The following is a 15848-nucleotide window of genomic DNA, read 5'->3' as shown; positions in this document are numbered from 1 at the left end:
TTTTTTTGGCAAAAGAATTCTAGAGTCTAGCTATTCTTATTGCAGTGCTTCTGGACTGGGATTAATTTCATTTTGCATTTATATAATGATCTTTTTTTTGTTGTTGTTATTCACAATAACCTTTTTAGAATTTAGTACCTCCAAAGGAATGAATATGGTCCTGTTACTGAGGCACCTGGAGTTGATTTAATCGAATCCAATCCTGTCAGTAATAAGAGAGGAACAAACATCAAGTAATTTAACCAAGATTACATAAAGTGGTTTGTGGTAAAGGCTGGAGCGTCTATCAATAAGTAGGCTAGCCTACTCCCTCCTCTCTGTCTCTCTGGGTAGCTGATCACAGAGGCGTTATTTACAGTTATTTCGAGGTCTTGACTCTCTCCATTGGAAATCTGTAGGGGCACAATCTGTCTCATATTCCTGTTCCCATTTCCGTGTTGCCAGCCCAATACCCCCTGGTGTCGATACAGGTTCACTGAACCAATCAGTGTTATGAACTTGATTTCAATTGTCTAGTAAACAACCTGGCCATTTATTTACAATGAGAGAAGCCACATATTTAACATAAAATTGTGCCATATGTTTTCACCTGCTTAAATTAACTTGTAAAAGACAAACCAAAGCGAAGTCATGGTTTGAGCTCAAATGCTTTAAATGCCCAAAGGCAAATCTTTTGGAGAATCTGAATGCAATCCATTCTCAACTTTTCCAGAGAGGATAAAGATACTTTCCCAATGCCCTAACACAGTGGTCGGCAAACTGTGGCCCCTTGAGTGTGGCTCTTCCACAAAATACCACGTGCCGGCGCTCACGTACAGTGCGATTGAAACTTCGTGGCCACACTCAAGGGGCCGAAGAGCCGCATGTGGCTCGTGAGCCGCAGTTTGCCAACCACTGCTAATCGGTTTGGCTCAGTGGATAGAGGGTTGGCCTGCAGACTGAAGGGTCCCAAGTTCGATTCTGGTCAAGGGCATGTACCTTGGTTGCGGGCACATCCTCAGTAGGGAGTGTGCAGGAGGCAGCTGACCAATGTTTCTCTCTCTCGATGTTTCTAACTCTCTATCCCTCTCCCTTCCTCTCTGTAAAAAATCAATAAAATATATATTAACAAAAAAGATACTTTCCCAACACTGCCAATATGCACAGCAAATCACTTGACTGCCTGCGTGTACAGAATACGCTGTGCAAGGAACGGTGGGAATCAGAGCTGGGTCCCCAGCTGTTGTGCCAGTGGGGGTGGTGTGTTAATAACAGTAACACCTTTTTTAGGGAGGTATATACATTTCAGTGCCAGAAGGAGGTATAAGAGGCAGTGGTTCCCCTCTCTGAGAGACCTGTGGGCTTAAAAAACAAAAAACAACCCTGCTCTCCTGCTGGTCACGGTGGGGGGAGGGGAGCGTGTGATTCCTTTGCCTTGGGCACATTTCTGTCTCTTTCTGAATCCATACGTCTCCCCCCACCTACCCTGTACTCCCCCCCGCCCAACTCACTTCATTGTCTCTGTTCTTTTTTAAAAAATAGATTTTTATTGATTTCAGAGAGGAAGGAAGAGGGAGAGAGAGATAGAAACATCAATGACAAGAGAGAATCACTGATTGGCTGTCTCCTGCATGCCCCACACTGGGGATCAAGCCCACAACCCTGGCATATGCCCTGGCCCCTGACTGGAAATCGAACTGTGACCTCCTGGTTCATAGGTCGACACCTAACCACTGAGCCACGCTGGCTGAACTACTCTGTTCTTTTATCCTTTACCTTCGCTTCACCCAGCCTGAGGTCTTGGAGACATTTTTTTCCTTTGCTCTTTCTTGCTGCCCCATAACCAGCTCGGCACGGCCCAGGGCCCAGGCCCCCTCAGCCACCATGGCCAGGATATTCTCAAAAGACTTGTACATTGAGTATTTCTGCATCTGGCAAACCCCATGCTAGTCACCCAACTAACACAGCTATTTCAGAAGGAAACTACAACTTTTCCCTGTTTCACTTTGTTTTGTGGTATAAACATAGCCTGAGAAACAAATTACTTAAAATAATAAGTTTGTGTGTCTTGCAGACTTATAATTTACTTTTTCATCATCTGGCTGATGGAGTTTGATTCTGCAAGTACTGCAATTTCATATTTTGCAATGCAATAAGCTTTGGGTAAGTGGGTAAAATACTTCTTCATTAAAGTCAGGAGAAGGGCAGAGCGTGCATTTCTGTAGAATGAGACTTTACGTTTCGGGTGCTCTAGGTACTGGGTCCCCCTAGTAGCTTTTTAGTGTTGGCAGAGTAACAAAAGGCAGGAGAGTTTTCTTCCTCCTTCTCCTTTCCTGTCTTGGAGCCCGGTGTGTACAGGGCTGATACTGAAAGAGATGAAGATGCTCTTTTAGTATAGTTGCATATGATCATTGGTCTGAGCACTGTGAAATCTCTCTATGAACTGTGGGGACCCTGCTCCCCACACCTCATTCCCTTCAGCCCCAGGGTCTTACTCTGCAGAGAAACTAGCAGGTGAGGGACAGAGCTAAGGCACCAATACGAGGCAACAGAAGAGTTGGGACCTGACAGTAAACGGGACACAGAGACGAAGAAGCCCAAGGAGATGGGAGGAAGACAGGCGGTGCAAGGAGGAAGAGGACCCTCTGGGAAAACAGGAGGTGCCCAGTGGGAGCCCCAAGAGTGAAAAAGTGTGGTCTTAGGGAACGGAAGGAACTGGGGGAGGGAACAGGGTCAAGAAACCATTCTTCACAAAACTTTCCTAATGGCTCTGAGGCTCCCAGGGGCTTTGGAAAAAAGTAAAATAAAAAAGGACTGTTTTATCCATTTTCTTCCAGAATTCTGGATGTGTTTAACAACCTAACTGTATAATAATTTAGGTCATGATGCAACTGATAGGGGTTTAATGTAGGAGTTATAAGAGAACAAATGTTCCCAGAGTCAAATTTATGTTTGTTCCATAACTAAAGTGTGCCCCTTAATTTTTTTAAAAAGAATTTATTGATTTTTAGAGAAGAAGGGAGAGGGAGGGAGTAAGGAAGGGAGGGAAAGGAGGAGGAGGAGGGGGACGGGGAGAGAGAGGAGAGAGAGAGAGAGAGAGGGAGAGACCCTGATGTGAGAGAGAAACATCAATTGGTTGCCTCCTGCATGCCCCCTACCAGGGATCAAGCCCACAACCCAAGCATGTACCATGACCAGGAATCAAACAGACAACATCCTGGTGCACAGGATGATGCCCAACCAACTGAGCCACACTGACCAGAGCAAGTGTGTCCCTTAATTTAAAAAATAAATTCTTGGAAAGTTAAGTATAAATGTGCATGCGTGACAGATACAAATAGCTCTGAGGAACAAACCAAGAGATTTGGGTCATGATTGTTAGTGATTAGGAGCTCATGCTGGTCAAACCACTCAGGAGATAAAATGGAGATAAGAATGATACAAATTTATGGAACAACTAGAGGCCTGGTGTACAAAAATTTGTGCACTCGGTGTGTGTGGGGGGGTCCCTCAGCCTGGCCTGTGCCCTCTCGCAGTCTGGGACCCCTCGGGGGATGTCCACCTGCTGGCTTAGGCCCGCTCCCTGGGGAATAGGGCCTAAGCTGGCAGTCAGACATCCCTCTGGAAGCCCGGGACCCCTCAGAGTATGTCCACTTTGCCAGCGGGGAGCAGGCCTAAGCTGCAGTTGGACATCCTTAGCACTGCTGAGGAGGCGGCAGAGGCTCCCACCACAACCACTGTACTGGTAGCCGTCAGCCTGGCTTGTGGCTGAGCAGAGCTCCCCTGTGGGAGTGCACTGACCACCCGGGGGCAGCTCCTGCATTGAGCGTCTGCCCTCTTGTGCTCAGTGTGTGTCACAGTGACCAGTCATTCCCAGTCGTTCTGCTGTTAGGATCAATTTGCATATTACCCTTTTATTATATAGGATAGAGGCCTGGTGCATGGGTGGGGGCCGGCTGGTTTGCCCTAAGGGTGTCCCGGATCAGGGTGGGGGTCCCGCTAGAGTGCCTGGCCAGCCTAGGTGAGGGGCTGAGGGCCATTTTCAGGCTGGCCACATCCCTTTCAGGGAGAGGGGTCCTGCTGGGGTCCATGGTCAGCATGGGTGAGTGGCTAATGGCTGTTTGCAGGCTGGCCAAGCCCCCCAGCAGGGACCCTCACCCCATGAGGCTGTGGCCAGCCTGGGTGAGGGGCTGATGGCTGTTTGCAGGCTGGCACAGCCCCTTCAGGGTGGGGGTCACCGCTGGTTTGCCTGGCCATCCTGGGTGAGGGGCTGATGGCTATTTGCAGGCTGGTCACGGCCCTCTGCCACCCAAGCTCCCAGTGGAGGCTGGCTGGAAGCAGGTATCTGGGATTTATTTATCTTCTATAATTGTAACTTTGTTGCCTTGAGTGGAGGCTACAGCCGGCCAGGGCAGGCGGGAAGCTTGGCTTCCTCCATCACTGGGGAAACCAAGCCTCCTGCTTGTTCCAGCTCTGTGGCTGCCGGCCGCCATCTTTGTTGGGTTAATTTGCATATAGTCACTCTGATGGGCTTGTGGGCATGGCTTGTGGGCAAGGCTTGTGAGTATAGGGGAGGCACAGTCAATTTGCATATTTCTCTTTTATAAGATAAGATGGGAAGCCACAGGAGACAGATAATAGAAGTGACTAAGTAACAAAAGAACGAAAGACTATGGATAACATATAACTCCTGCCTTAAACCTATCCGTGGTTTGACCAGAGTCAGCTCCTAATCACTAACAATCATGACCCAAAGAAGGCAGAAGCTCATCTTTTTTTGGCTTATACTATTTTTTTTTAATGAATTTCATACATCCTAAGTTATTCCTGCCTCTCTTTGTCTTGAAAAGTTATAACTTGACTATACTATGAATAGTTATGTGTCTATCACTTTTTTGGATCTAGGTGAAGTGAAAAAAGGATACAAAGCCTATTGGCTCAGGAAAGACACTTTTAGATGAAAAGATGACACTAGGAGTAATGTATGTCCCAGTTTGCTTTCATTGTTATTGCCAAGAAGAAAAGTCACCATGTCCTAGAAGATGCTTGAGAGGGGTAAATGGAGCCACTCTTCCCTTAGTTATCTCTGTTCTCTTGTGCACCTCATGGTAGTTCTGATGTGTCCAGTGCAATTCTAGTGTTTAAAGATGTTATTTTTGGCACATTTACAAACATTAAACACACCAATACCACCGCCACCACCATCAAAAATGAAACCCTAAACACAGACAGTGGCATCAGGAGCAAAAGAAGGCCTTGGTTTGGGTTCACTTCTCTGGCACCTGGGCTTGGTTGTGCAGTCATCCGGGTCTTTCTGGCACCCGTTACTCCAGAAGGTCAGCTAATGCTAGGGCACACACACAAAAATAAGCCTGCACTCCACCCTGGATTTCTGGGAATTGCTCACCCTAGTCACCCTCCTGGAGGGTGGGACTCCTTTTCCGCCCAGAGAGGAACAGGGTCTTGGGGGAGGAGTCTCCTGAAGTGTTTGCAGGCGTGGGGTGAGAGGATCAAGTGGAGAGGTGCTAGTTCCTTTCCAAAAGGAATTGGTGACTTAGTCCCAGTGTGTCACATGCCCTGCTGCCTGCACCTCTCAGGCTAGTTCCCCAGAGAGGCAAAGGCTTCTTTGTGTCTCAACACTTCCCCCCCTGCCTTTCTTTCCTCCCAGTCTATGGCTTCCTTAATTCAAAAAGCCTTTCAAAGGCCCCTGGACATAGGCTTTGGAAATAAGTCTGAGCAATGGGCAGTGTGTCTACGTGGCGCAATTTTCTGGGAACCATATGGTTATGTGCCCATTAATAAATAGCTTTTTCAAGGCCTCAGAATGAGGAAGATCTTTGGATTTGCAGCTCCTTTCTGAGTGTGCCAGAAAATTGCTTCACATCATATCATCATGGAATGTTCTATTTTGCAATGACAGATGTGTATAAGATTTATTCATGCTTTACACTTTATTAATGCTGGTTGAGTACCTCTGGATACAATGGCATATGCATTATACACCTACCTGTGTAGGCTGCATTCTTTGAAGAAATAAAGGGCCAGGGACAGAAAAAATGCCATTTGTATAATTTCTGCAGAACCACTAGAAAATGTATAAAGTGGGTAAGAAGACAAAATGTCATTTGGTGAAAACTAGAGGTGACTGACTCAAATCTTGGGAAGTGTGAATTACATTGATTAAAATCATCAATATATTCTATATCCCTTTTCCCACTATTTATAATTTGCTTCTGATCTCTTTATATTTAAAATATAAATGTTTAAAATGTGAAGTTACACCAAGTGCTCTGTACCACTCTGGGTGTTCTTTAGAACTGGTTCCCAAATTCCAGGTTATGACTGTGCCAGCCCGGAATGACGTTTTTATTAGTCTGCAGCAAAATGAGGAAAGTAAGACAATGTGAGTTCCTTTGCATAAAGCTAGACATATTAAATGAAAATGATTCTTTCCTGTTTATTTTGAGATTTTTCTTAGAGCCCTGCTAGTCCACAAAACCATTTTGTCAATGAGATCTAAAAATATATGACCACTGGGTAGAAAAAAACTGCTTTTATTCCTTTGCTTTTATCTTGTTATATAAGAAGAAAAACTAAAATAATTCCTGAAAAAACCTGAAAACCTCAACCATGATTCTATGTAATTCACAAGTCTCGTGCTGTTGTTTATTCAGAAGGTACTGAGCACGCATATAAGCCAGGCACCAGGACTGTCTATACTTTGGAGAAGATGCTCAGGGTGTACATCATACACAGACCTGCTGGAGAGCCTTGGGTTGGGCTGGGTTTCTCCTGGTTTGTGTCTGGGTCAGAACTCTCCAATTTCTCGCTGAGCTAGTCACTCCTGCCCTGTTCTGAACATAGCCATGTCTAGTGTCCAGGAAGGTGGCGCCACTGCCTGCTGGAGAATCTAGGATCTGTATGTCTGGGATTTTGATCTGTGAACCCTTCAGATAACATTCCGTGCTCTCCTAAGCTTCACAATTTCTTGGACAATGAAAATAAACACAGGGGTCTCTGATATTTTTTGTGTGCGGCTGCACAAACAAAAGCAATGGATAAAGCATGCCATGGCATAAAACCTCCCAGGAGACATGTGACCAGGGAACACACCTTTCCGAAGTCACCCGTATCCTCTCATCATTGGACGAGTTGAAGTGATCATCCTTTTCTCTGAAATATTCCTCTATGCACTGCTCTTCAAAATCGTGCACTTTCTTGAGCTCATCATCAGTTATGAACAGTTCTGTGGAAGAGAAATGAGATGTGAGGCAGAGAAGTAAAAGCAACGGCGCCTGATCTGTGGGCCTAATGACATTCCAAATGTGAACCAAGGTTAGGGGAACGGGCCTAGATTCTCTGCTAAATCTCAGACTAAATCCAAACCCCATCAGGCAAAGTGTGTCACTGTCCCCGTCCTGTGCATTAGAGTCACCGTTGTTCTTTGAAGTCCATCTGAACGTAGCTGATTTACTGCAGGGACTGGTTACAATCATTCCAGTTGTAAGGCCAAACATGTAGCTAAATCAAGGAAAGGGAAGGTACACAATGAATGGAGGTTTCTCAAAAGTTCCATTTCCAGCCTGGCTGGTGTGGCTCAGTGGTTGAGCATCGACCTATGAACCAGGAGGTCACAGTTCAATTCCTGGTCAGAGCACATGCCCAGGTTGCTCGATCCTCAGGATGGGGCATGCAGGAGGCTGCCGATCAATGATTCTCATCATTGAATTTCTATGTTCTCCTCCCTTCCTTTCTAAAATCAATAATTAATAAGTAAATAAATAAATAAATAAACAAATAAACAAATAAATAAATAAGCTCTATTTCTGGGCTGAGGAATGTGGCAGACAGACACTGCTCACTGGCCTTACTAAAAGCCCCTTTGCAACCTCATTTCCCCTTTCCCACTTCCTACTACTGAGGCTAGAAAGCCAAATACACACATTTCCAGCCTCCCTTGAAGGTAGCAGCTATGGTGAGATCCAGTTTAGCTCAAGAAACTGTAGGGAGGGGAAGAGATTTTGCTTTCTTGATAAACTGTAGTGATGTGGCTGTGTCTTTCTACATTTTTTTACCTTCTCCTTTTCTTTTTGCCTTGAACATAAATGATGACGGAAAGTGCAGCAGCTATTTTGCTACCGCGAGACAAGACAGTGCATTCACGAATAGCTGAGCCTAAAAATAGGACTCTGGGTCTGTGACTTCAGTGAGCCACTGTTGTGCTCGGGGTTATCCACCTAGTTGCTTTGTGAGCAAAATAAAGCCTTATTTATTATTATTATTATCATTAATCATTCTTACTCAACCTTCTTTTTTTAAAAAAATGTATATATTTATTGAGTTCAGAGAGGAAGGGAGAGGGAGAGAGAGATAGAAACATCAATGATGAGAGAGAATCATCGATTGGCTGCCTCCTGCATGCCCCCCACTGGGGATTGAGCCGGCAACACAGGTATGTGCCCTTGACCGGAATCGAATCCGGGGCCTTTCGGTCCACAGGCCGGTGCTCTACCCACTGAGCCAAACCGGCTAGGGCTTTATTTTATTATTTTTAAATAAGATTTTTAAACCTTACCCTAGGATTATTTTTCCTCTTTTTTTTTTTTTTTTTTTTTTTTTTTAGAGAAAGTGGCAGGAAGAGGGAGAGACAGAGATAGATAGATAGATAGAGAGAGAAACATCGATGTGAGAGAGATACATTGATTGGTTGCCTCCCACACGCATCCCTGGAGCCTATAATGGAGGTCAATGACCTGAATCAAACTTGGGACCCTTCAGTCCACAGACCGATGCTCTATCCACTGAGCCAAGCCAGCTAGGGAAAAACCTTATTTATTTGTGCTATTGTTAGTCTGGTTTTCTGTTAATAACAGGTAAACTAATTCATAACCGATATAGGCATAGAAAGTGATCCACTGTGAATCTGAATCCTCACCCCCTCACCAGCTTTCTATTTGTCTAAATTTATATTTTAGATGGAAATAGTGACCTTTGGAATTCTTAGTCCCTTCCAACTCTCCAATTTTAATGTCTAGAAAGAAGTCGGCATTGCTGTGTCAGGGAAGTTGTTAAAAGTTTTAGTCTTAGAGAAGCAGGTGGTTAAATGGTTTTGGTTTCAAACTTTAGACCCACCAGTGATCACCAGGAGGGAATTTCTGGGCCTTCATTCTAGAGGCTCGTTCAGTAGGTTTGGTGTAGGTGGTGTACTTGAGAAACCATTGCAGCTTGCTTGGATGGGGCTGGATGCCCAATGGTTCTTAACTGTGGGTGGTACCCAAGGGACACTTAGCATTCTGCAGGAGCTATGGCTTTTTAATGCGTGGAAGCGGGATGTGCAAAATCCCCTACAATGTGTGGGACAACCCTATCACTGAAGTATTGTTCTGCCTCAGTGCTAATAGAACCTCCTTTTAGAAACACTGGACTAGAAGGTGGATGGTGGAGGGGCTTCTGTTTTGCCCTTTGAATACTGGAAAGCAGGGCTGGTGTCCTCATGAAGTCACATTAGCACAGTCTCTAAGGCTTGGAAAATGTTCAAGGCCTACAAAACGGTAGGTGCAGAAACGATAATGGAAAATCAAGTGGAGTCACCTGCAACTCAACTCATGTAAGAGGCTCAGATGACATATAATGCAGCCTTGGGAGCATATAAATATGGCTGATATATTTCGTGGTGGGACCTCTGGAAAGTAAGAATCTTAGAACCTAGGAAGGCACTGAAACAGCCCTGCTGGAGGCTGATTTTATCTCACTAAGAAAGATGTGAGGCTGCCTGGCCAGTGTGGCTCAGTTGGTTGGAGCATCATCCCATGCACTGAAAGGTCACGGGTTCGATTCCCAGTCAGGGTACATACCTAGGTTTTGGGTTTGACCCCCCAGTCAAAGCATGTACAGGAGGCAAACGATCAATGTTTCCCATTCTCTCTCTCTCTCTCTTTCCCCCAGCCCCTCTCTCTAAAATCAATAAGCATGTTCTCGGGTGAGGATTAAAAAAAAAAAAAGAAAGATGTGAGGCTATGAATGCTTGATTTCAGCCTCTACTATCTTCTTCCTGGCACTGTTTCTTTGGCAAGCCTGCCCCTCTGTTCCCTTCCAAACTGTCAGAGACCACAGTCCTGCAGGACTGCCAATGGGAAGCAGTAGGGCTATGGAATGTGTGGCTGCTGGGAGCTGTCACTCAAAGCTTACTCAGGCCGTAGTCCCTTTCATCTGGGTCACCCTCATGCTTCCTCCATCGGCAGCACAGGTGCTGGAATATCATGGTCATGTGGCTGAAGATGATCAGAGGTGGGGGCAGAACTGGCCTTTCATGGAAAGTCATGATGAGCTGATACCTCTGAAATTTCCACACTTGGTTGGATATTGATTTTACCTCAAAAAACGTATTGCTGAAATAGAGACCAGAGAGAATTAGGTGAGAAACTCCACTGCTTTCTGAAGCATCACACCCTTCTAGTGCCCCCACTTCCTCCCAAGGGCTCTGATGAAGGGCCCACGTACTTAAAGACAGCGATAAGGAGGTTGACCAGCAGGATGTTCGCCACTAAAAGGTAGCAGGCCATAATGGCAGGCACGATCCAGGCTCCAGTCTTGCAGGGAGGCAGCTGAATTATTTTGCCGTCCTCTCGGGTCTCATTCTGTCCACAGGGAGCTGCAGGAAGCAACACAGGCAAAAAATGAGAAATGATGGCTATTTGAATTAAAAAAAAAAAAAAAGACTGATTGTATGAGAGGTTTTTTTTTTTGGTTTTGGTGGGTTGTGGTTTTTTTTTTTTTTTTTTTTTTTTTTTGGTAGATGGAGGAAAAATACAGCCATCTCAAGACAAATGGAAAAAAAAAGAATAAAAAAAAGCCAACATGGAAAAATGAAAGCTTCATGACTACCCCAAGGGGCTGCTGCTACTCCAGGGGGGACCTGGTTCCTCCTGTCTCCCAAGTTGTCATTCACCTTGAAAGAGATGGGTGGAGCCCCAGCTTGCTCATGCTGTCCCTTGACCCCTGACTTTCACGGAGGGGCCTTGCTGTCCTTAGGAAGCCCGGGAACAGTGGGAGGAGCAGTCTCAGGACCCCAACAAGTTACTTTCTGAATTGCTGTGGAGGCCAGAAGCCGACAGCTGTAGGAGCAGCATGGAGGGGCTATTGATTGGGAATTAACACCAGGGCAGCTGTTAATTGCTGCAAGAAACAACCCGGGGCTCTGAGTTAATGATTTGCTGTCTCAATGAGGAAGGAACCAAACCGAGCAGTGTCTGGGGAAGTATTTAGAGGGCTTGTCTCTCGCTGGTCCTGACAAATGGCATTTCATGGGGAGGGCGTGAGCGGTGATGGGCCAGGACCCTGGAGCCCTGAGCCCTGAGCCCCCCTCTTTCTTCCAGTAACATTTTCATTCCAAAAACGTGCTTTTCAGGGCACAGGGAACAAAACCCAACTGCACTGAAAAAAAAAAAAAAGGGCAAATAGGAAAAAAAATAGATCTGGAGGTGGGGGTGAGGAGGAGGGTGATGTGTGGGACTGGGGGAGTGTGAGTAATGTGCTAATGAGGCCTGCTTGGAGTTTCCGGGTAACTTCAGGGGAAAAGGAATCCTTGACAGAACTCCTAGTGCCGCCCAGACAGCAGGTTTCAGGGAGTGAGATGATGGCCTCAGGTGACCAGAGATGGGTGAGTCAGCCTCCCGCTCCAGCTGTCCCTCTCCCAAATTTGGCTTTAGAACAGGGTTCTTTTGCAGCTATCTGTAAAAAGGTGGTGGGACATGAAGAGGTCTCAGCAGGTGCCACAGGCAGCTTTTGAAGATCTGCCAAGAAGGTTAGCAAAGTTGACCCAGAATCTTCGTAACAAGAGTACCTGGCAAGGGGAGTCCGATCTCTTATCAAGAATGACTGTTTCTAAGCTGCGCACTTTTCTGTAGTCTCCTCTACTGGCTGCACAGGATCACAGGGGAGCTTCAAATAAATGCCAGTGCCTCTTTGAGGGTGGCCCGGGCATCAGTATTTCTTTTAAAACTTTCCAGGTAATTCTCAGGTGCCGCTAAGGTAAATTCACTGAGCTAAAATTAGGCTAGAAAAGTTATGTGATTTCTGACATGCCCTCCAGGCCAAAATGCATCTTCTCCAGCTATGATGGTTCTCATAATATCAGGACACCAAGACCCCGCGTTTAAAACCATAGAAAGATGGCCCAAGTGCTTCCTTTGGATCTGCCCGCAAGATGATTGGGTCTTAAAATCGGATGTTTTCAAAGAGCCAGCATCTTTTTTTTATCATTGGTAGTGGTGGCATTAACCACCCAAGACAGCTGTCCCTTGGAAGGAAAACCTGGTGATGGAGGCCCCCACTGGCTCCAGGATGAAGGCCAGACTCTGAGGGTGGCCGGCCCAGTGCCATCTCTGGCCACTTCCCACTCCTCCTTCTAAGCCCAAATTGGATCAAGTTCCTGGTAGTTCCTAGAAATGTCTTGCTGTCTTTTATGGCCTGATTTGCTTGTTCTTTTTTTTTAAAAATATTGTTATTGATTTTGGAGAGGAAGGGAGAGAGAGATAGAAACATCAATGATGAGAGAGAATCATCAATCGGCGGCCTCCTGCTCGCTCCATACTGGGGATTGAGCCTACAACCCAGGCATGTACCCTGATCGGGAATCGAACCATGACCTTCTGGTTCATAGGTCAATGCTCAACCACTGAGCCACAGCAGCTGGGCTGAGCTTTGCTTCTTTTGCTTCTAAAAGGCCCCTCTGGTACCTTGCTCCCACTCCAGTACTTCGCTTGGGTAAATGCTATTCAATTTCCAGTGCTCACTTAGCTCTCTAAAGCCAACTGTAGCTCACTTTCTGCCCCTGGGCCTAGGATAGGTATTGACAATGATTTTCTGCTTGACCCTGCTCTACTCAGGCTCTCCTGAGCTCTTTTCCAAGTAGGCCTTTTGGACTTTTGTGTTTGTCTCTGCATTGTTCAATTTTAGCAAAAATCCTGCTAAGTCTGTTTAGCTTGAATCCTCAATATCTGATCACAGTTGATATCTAGTCAGGTTTCTCTTCTCCACCATCCCTCAGATATGTCTGATCACCCTGGCCTACCATCAGCAAGAATCGTGTTAGGTCAGGTTCGCCAGCATCCTCCTTTTCCCTGATGTTTCATCTTAAAAATTTTCCATCCACTGACCTCCACCGTGCTCCTGCAATGAATGCCCAGTCTTCCTTGCTGTGTTCAGAGTTGAGTCCCATCTCTCTCCCCTATTACAAAGCGCCATGGCAGTGGCCCCACCCTCCTGAATAAAGTCTTCCTTACCATCTCTAACAAGTGTCACAATTACTTTTTTCTTTAACACATAATCTTTGTTTAGTAATTCCATCTTCCTTTTAATCCCAGGGACACTCTGCTTACCCCACCATGTCACTTACTTATTCGTGTCTCACACGAGATTCCCAGTGGGAAAATTGCTCTTCATGGTTGCCCATTACCTGCTCAGTGCACACACACACAGGACATCCACACGTTATCCACACATGATCACTGTTTGTTGAATGACAAGAGGAGATTACTGACAATGACAGACATTTCCCACAGCTCCACATGCCTGCTCATGATGGACGGACCCAACTCTGAGCGGTTATTGGCTCCCTCGGCTTGGGAAGAAGGCTTCTCACGCTCAACCTGTCTGCAGGGTCTCTGTTACCCACTTGGCCACAGGCCAATCACTTGCTTTGCTTTTCTCTCCTCAGGGTCCCTTGCCCCACTCACCCACCCCCTCCTCCCAGCTGACCTCCCGAGGGGCTCCCTCCTGTGCTGCTCTTTTCTCTGGCACCTGCTCAGGTCTCTGTGGAGAAATGATAAAGAGCAGCAGAAAGAGCTGCTTGGGGTAAGTTACAAAGTGCACAGTTTAACAGATGTGGTCCCCAATCTCCATTTCTCAATGACATTCTGAGATTTCTCTTTACATTCTGTGAGAACTTAAACTTGGGAGGGGCAGAGCGCAGCCATCTTGCTCTTTTGACCCCATGTTTAGAGAAGCATGCAGATACGTCCTTCACAGGGTCACCGACATATCTCTAGATCTCGGCTTGGAGATTCCTCAAAGGCTCCCTATAAAAACTGGACCAGCCTAATACCTTTACACAAAATTTGCTTTGATGAAGAAACTCCCTGCCAATACTTTGGGAATTAATTTATTTCAGCTTCTCCCATACATTTTATTCATCCTGCCTTTATAGAGGTGTATTACTTTAGTGGCTAGAAATATGCATTATAATCAGGCAGACCTGGGTTAAAACCCTGAGTCCACCATTTTCCAATGATATGATATTAGCCTACTCCACGAACTTCAGTTTCCTTATCTGTAAAATGGGGGTAGTAATAATATGGAACATGGGGGGGAGATTGTCAAGATCATTAAATGAGATAATGCATGCAAAGCACTTAGCTCAGTACTCACACGTAACACTGGGTTAACATTAGCTGGTGCCATCCTTAGTGTTGTTACTTTTGTAATGAATGGACTTGAAGTTCCTCAAGGTTAGGGACTATGCCTTATTCCCCTTTGTTTTGCAACCACTATGCATAGCATTTATTCTCCAAGCACTTAGTGAGTGGTTATGATATTGCGGGTACAGAGGACATTGGGGATCAAAGAGATAATCCCTGTTGTTTAAGTGCCTCATGGTTAGTAGGGGGCACAGACAGGGAACAGAGCAGGGCATTAAGGTGTGATGTGAGCTCTGGGGGCTCTGAAGAAGCACTGCAGACTGGCTGCACCCCTCCAGCCTGGGTCACACGAGCAGTCGGGTAGGCAGAACCAGCCCCGAGGACCACCATCTAGATTCTACAGCAACAAGTGCAGTATAAATGAACTAGATGATCCTTGTGACAACGATAATGATAATAAAAATGAATCATTAAGAAACAGCCCTCATTTGGTAATATCAGCAAAGAGGCAGCGAACATTATATGCAGCAGTTAGTGCAAAGCGCTATTCTATAATGGCTCCTAATGATGTCTTTGTTCTGGGTATTTACCTGCGTAAGAAAGTGCTCTGTCTCAAACTCACAGATGCCTACCACTGATGAGCTGAGCTGAGCGAGTTAAAGCCCTGACAAGCAGCAGATTTCATGACAGGGGGTACATTGTCTGGATTGTCCTGAGGCACCAACCAGTATCTGGGGTTCATGTTGCCAGGGAAATGCTCCCTGGCACATGCATCGAAGATGACACATGGGTGGAAGTTTAGGGGCATGTGGGCTGGTAGCTATCACTGTGGCTCCACCCTCCCCGCCTTGCAGCATGACACCTGAGTGGTTATTCTCCCAATCCTCTTGCAAGAAGTAAATGAAAAAACACTATCACCTTTATACCAAGCGGCACGCTGTCACGCCACCTCCACCCCCCCCCCCCCCCCTTTCCTTGGTAATGAGGCAGAGTGCCTCTAGTGGATGTTTGCTGCTTCCACCTGCCCAACATACATTTCTCCTCTGGTAAGAGCATCCTGGTTTCCCTCTATGGAATCACCCCTGCCCGACTGCCTCAGTCCATGGAGTTTGGGTGAAATGAATGCAATTCCATACCTAGGGGATTAATCAGTGTACTTTATCCCCTGATTGCAGTGATTGGTTCAGAGATAGACATGTGACCCTCTCCTGAGCAGTCAGAGCTGATGGGCATCAGCCTTGGGAGTTTTGCTGCAACTAGTTAGTATGAGGCAGGAGCTCTCTTTTTACAATGTGATGTAAGGCTACCAAGTGGAGAGGACCTGCCTGCGAGTGACTGGATCACAGAAAAGAGAAACTGACTCCTGATCCAGCCAGGCCTAAAGCTAGCCCCTTCAGTTATACAAACCATAAGATTCCTTTCTTCCTTAAGTCAATACTACTTGGGTTTCTG

At 46.0% G+C, this 15848-nt stretch overlaps 1 protein-coding gene across 6 annotated transcripts in view; it reads right to left on the bottom strand.

The window, feature by feature from the left end:
- Positions 1-15848, bottom strand: part of TRPM3 (transient receptor potential cation channel subfamily M member 3) — a 773499-nt gene that overhangs the window by 8797 nt on the left and 748854 nt on the right. For all 6 annotated transcript variants that reach the window (XM_070431513.1, XM_070431508.1, XM_070431509.1 and 3 more), the window contains 3 exons: positions 10480-10630; positions 10168-10367; positions 7093-7225 (listed from right to left, as the gene is read on the bottom strand). In XM_070431513.1, the coding sequence (XP_070287614.1) occupies positions 7093-7225; positions 10168-10367; positions 10480-10630 (484 nt within the window). The remainder of the gene's footprint in view (positions 1-7092; positions 7226-10167; positions 10368-10479; positions 10631-15848) is intronic.

Source organism: Myotis yumanensis, unplaced genomic scaffold (assembly GCF_028538775.1).
Source record: "Myotis yumanensis isolate MYYU_CA2020_CCGP unplaced genomic scaffold, mMyoYum1.0.hap1 SCAF_12, whole genome shotgun sequence".
Classification (NCBI taxonomy): Eukaryota; Metazoa; Chordata; class Mammalia; order Chiroptera; family Vespertilionidae; genus Myotis; species Myotis yumanensis.
This window is presented reverse-complemented; position numbering and strand designations above follow the sequence as displayed.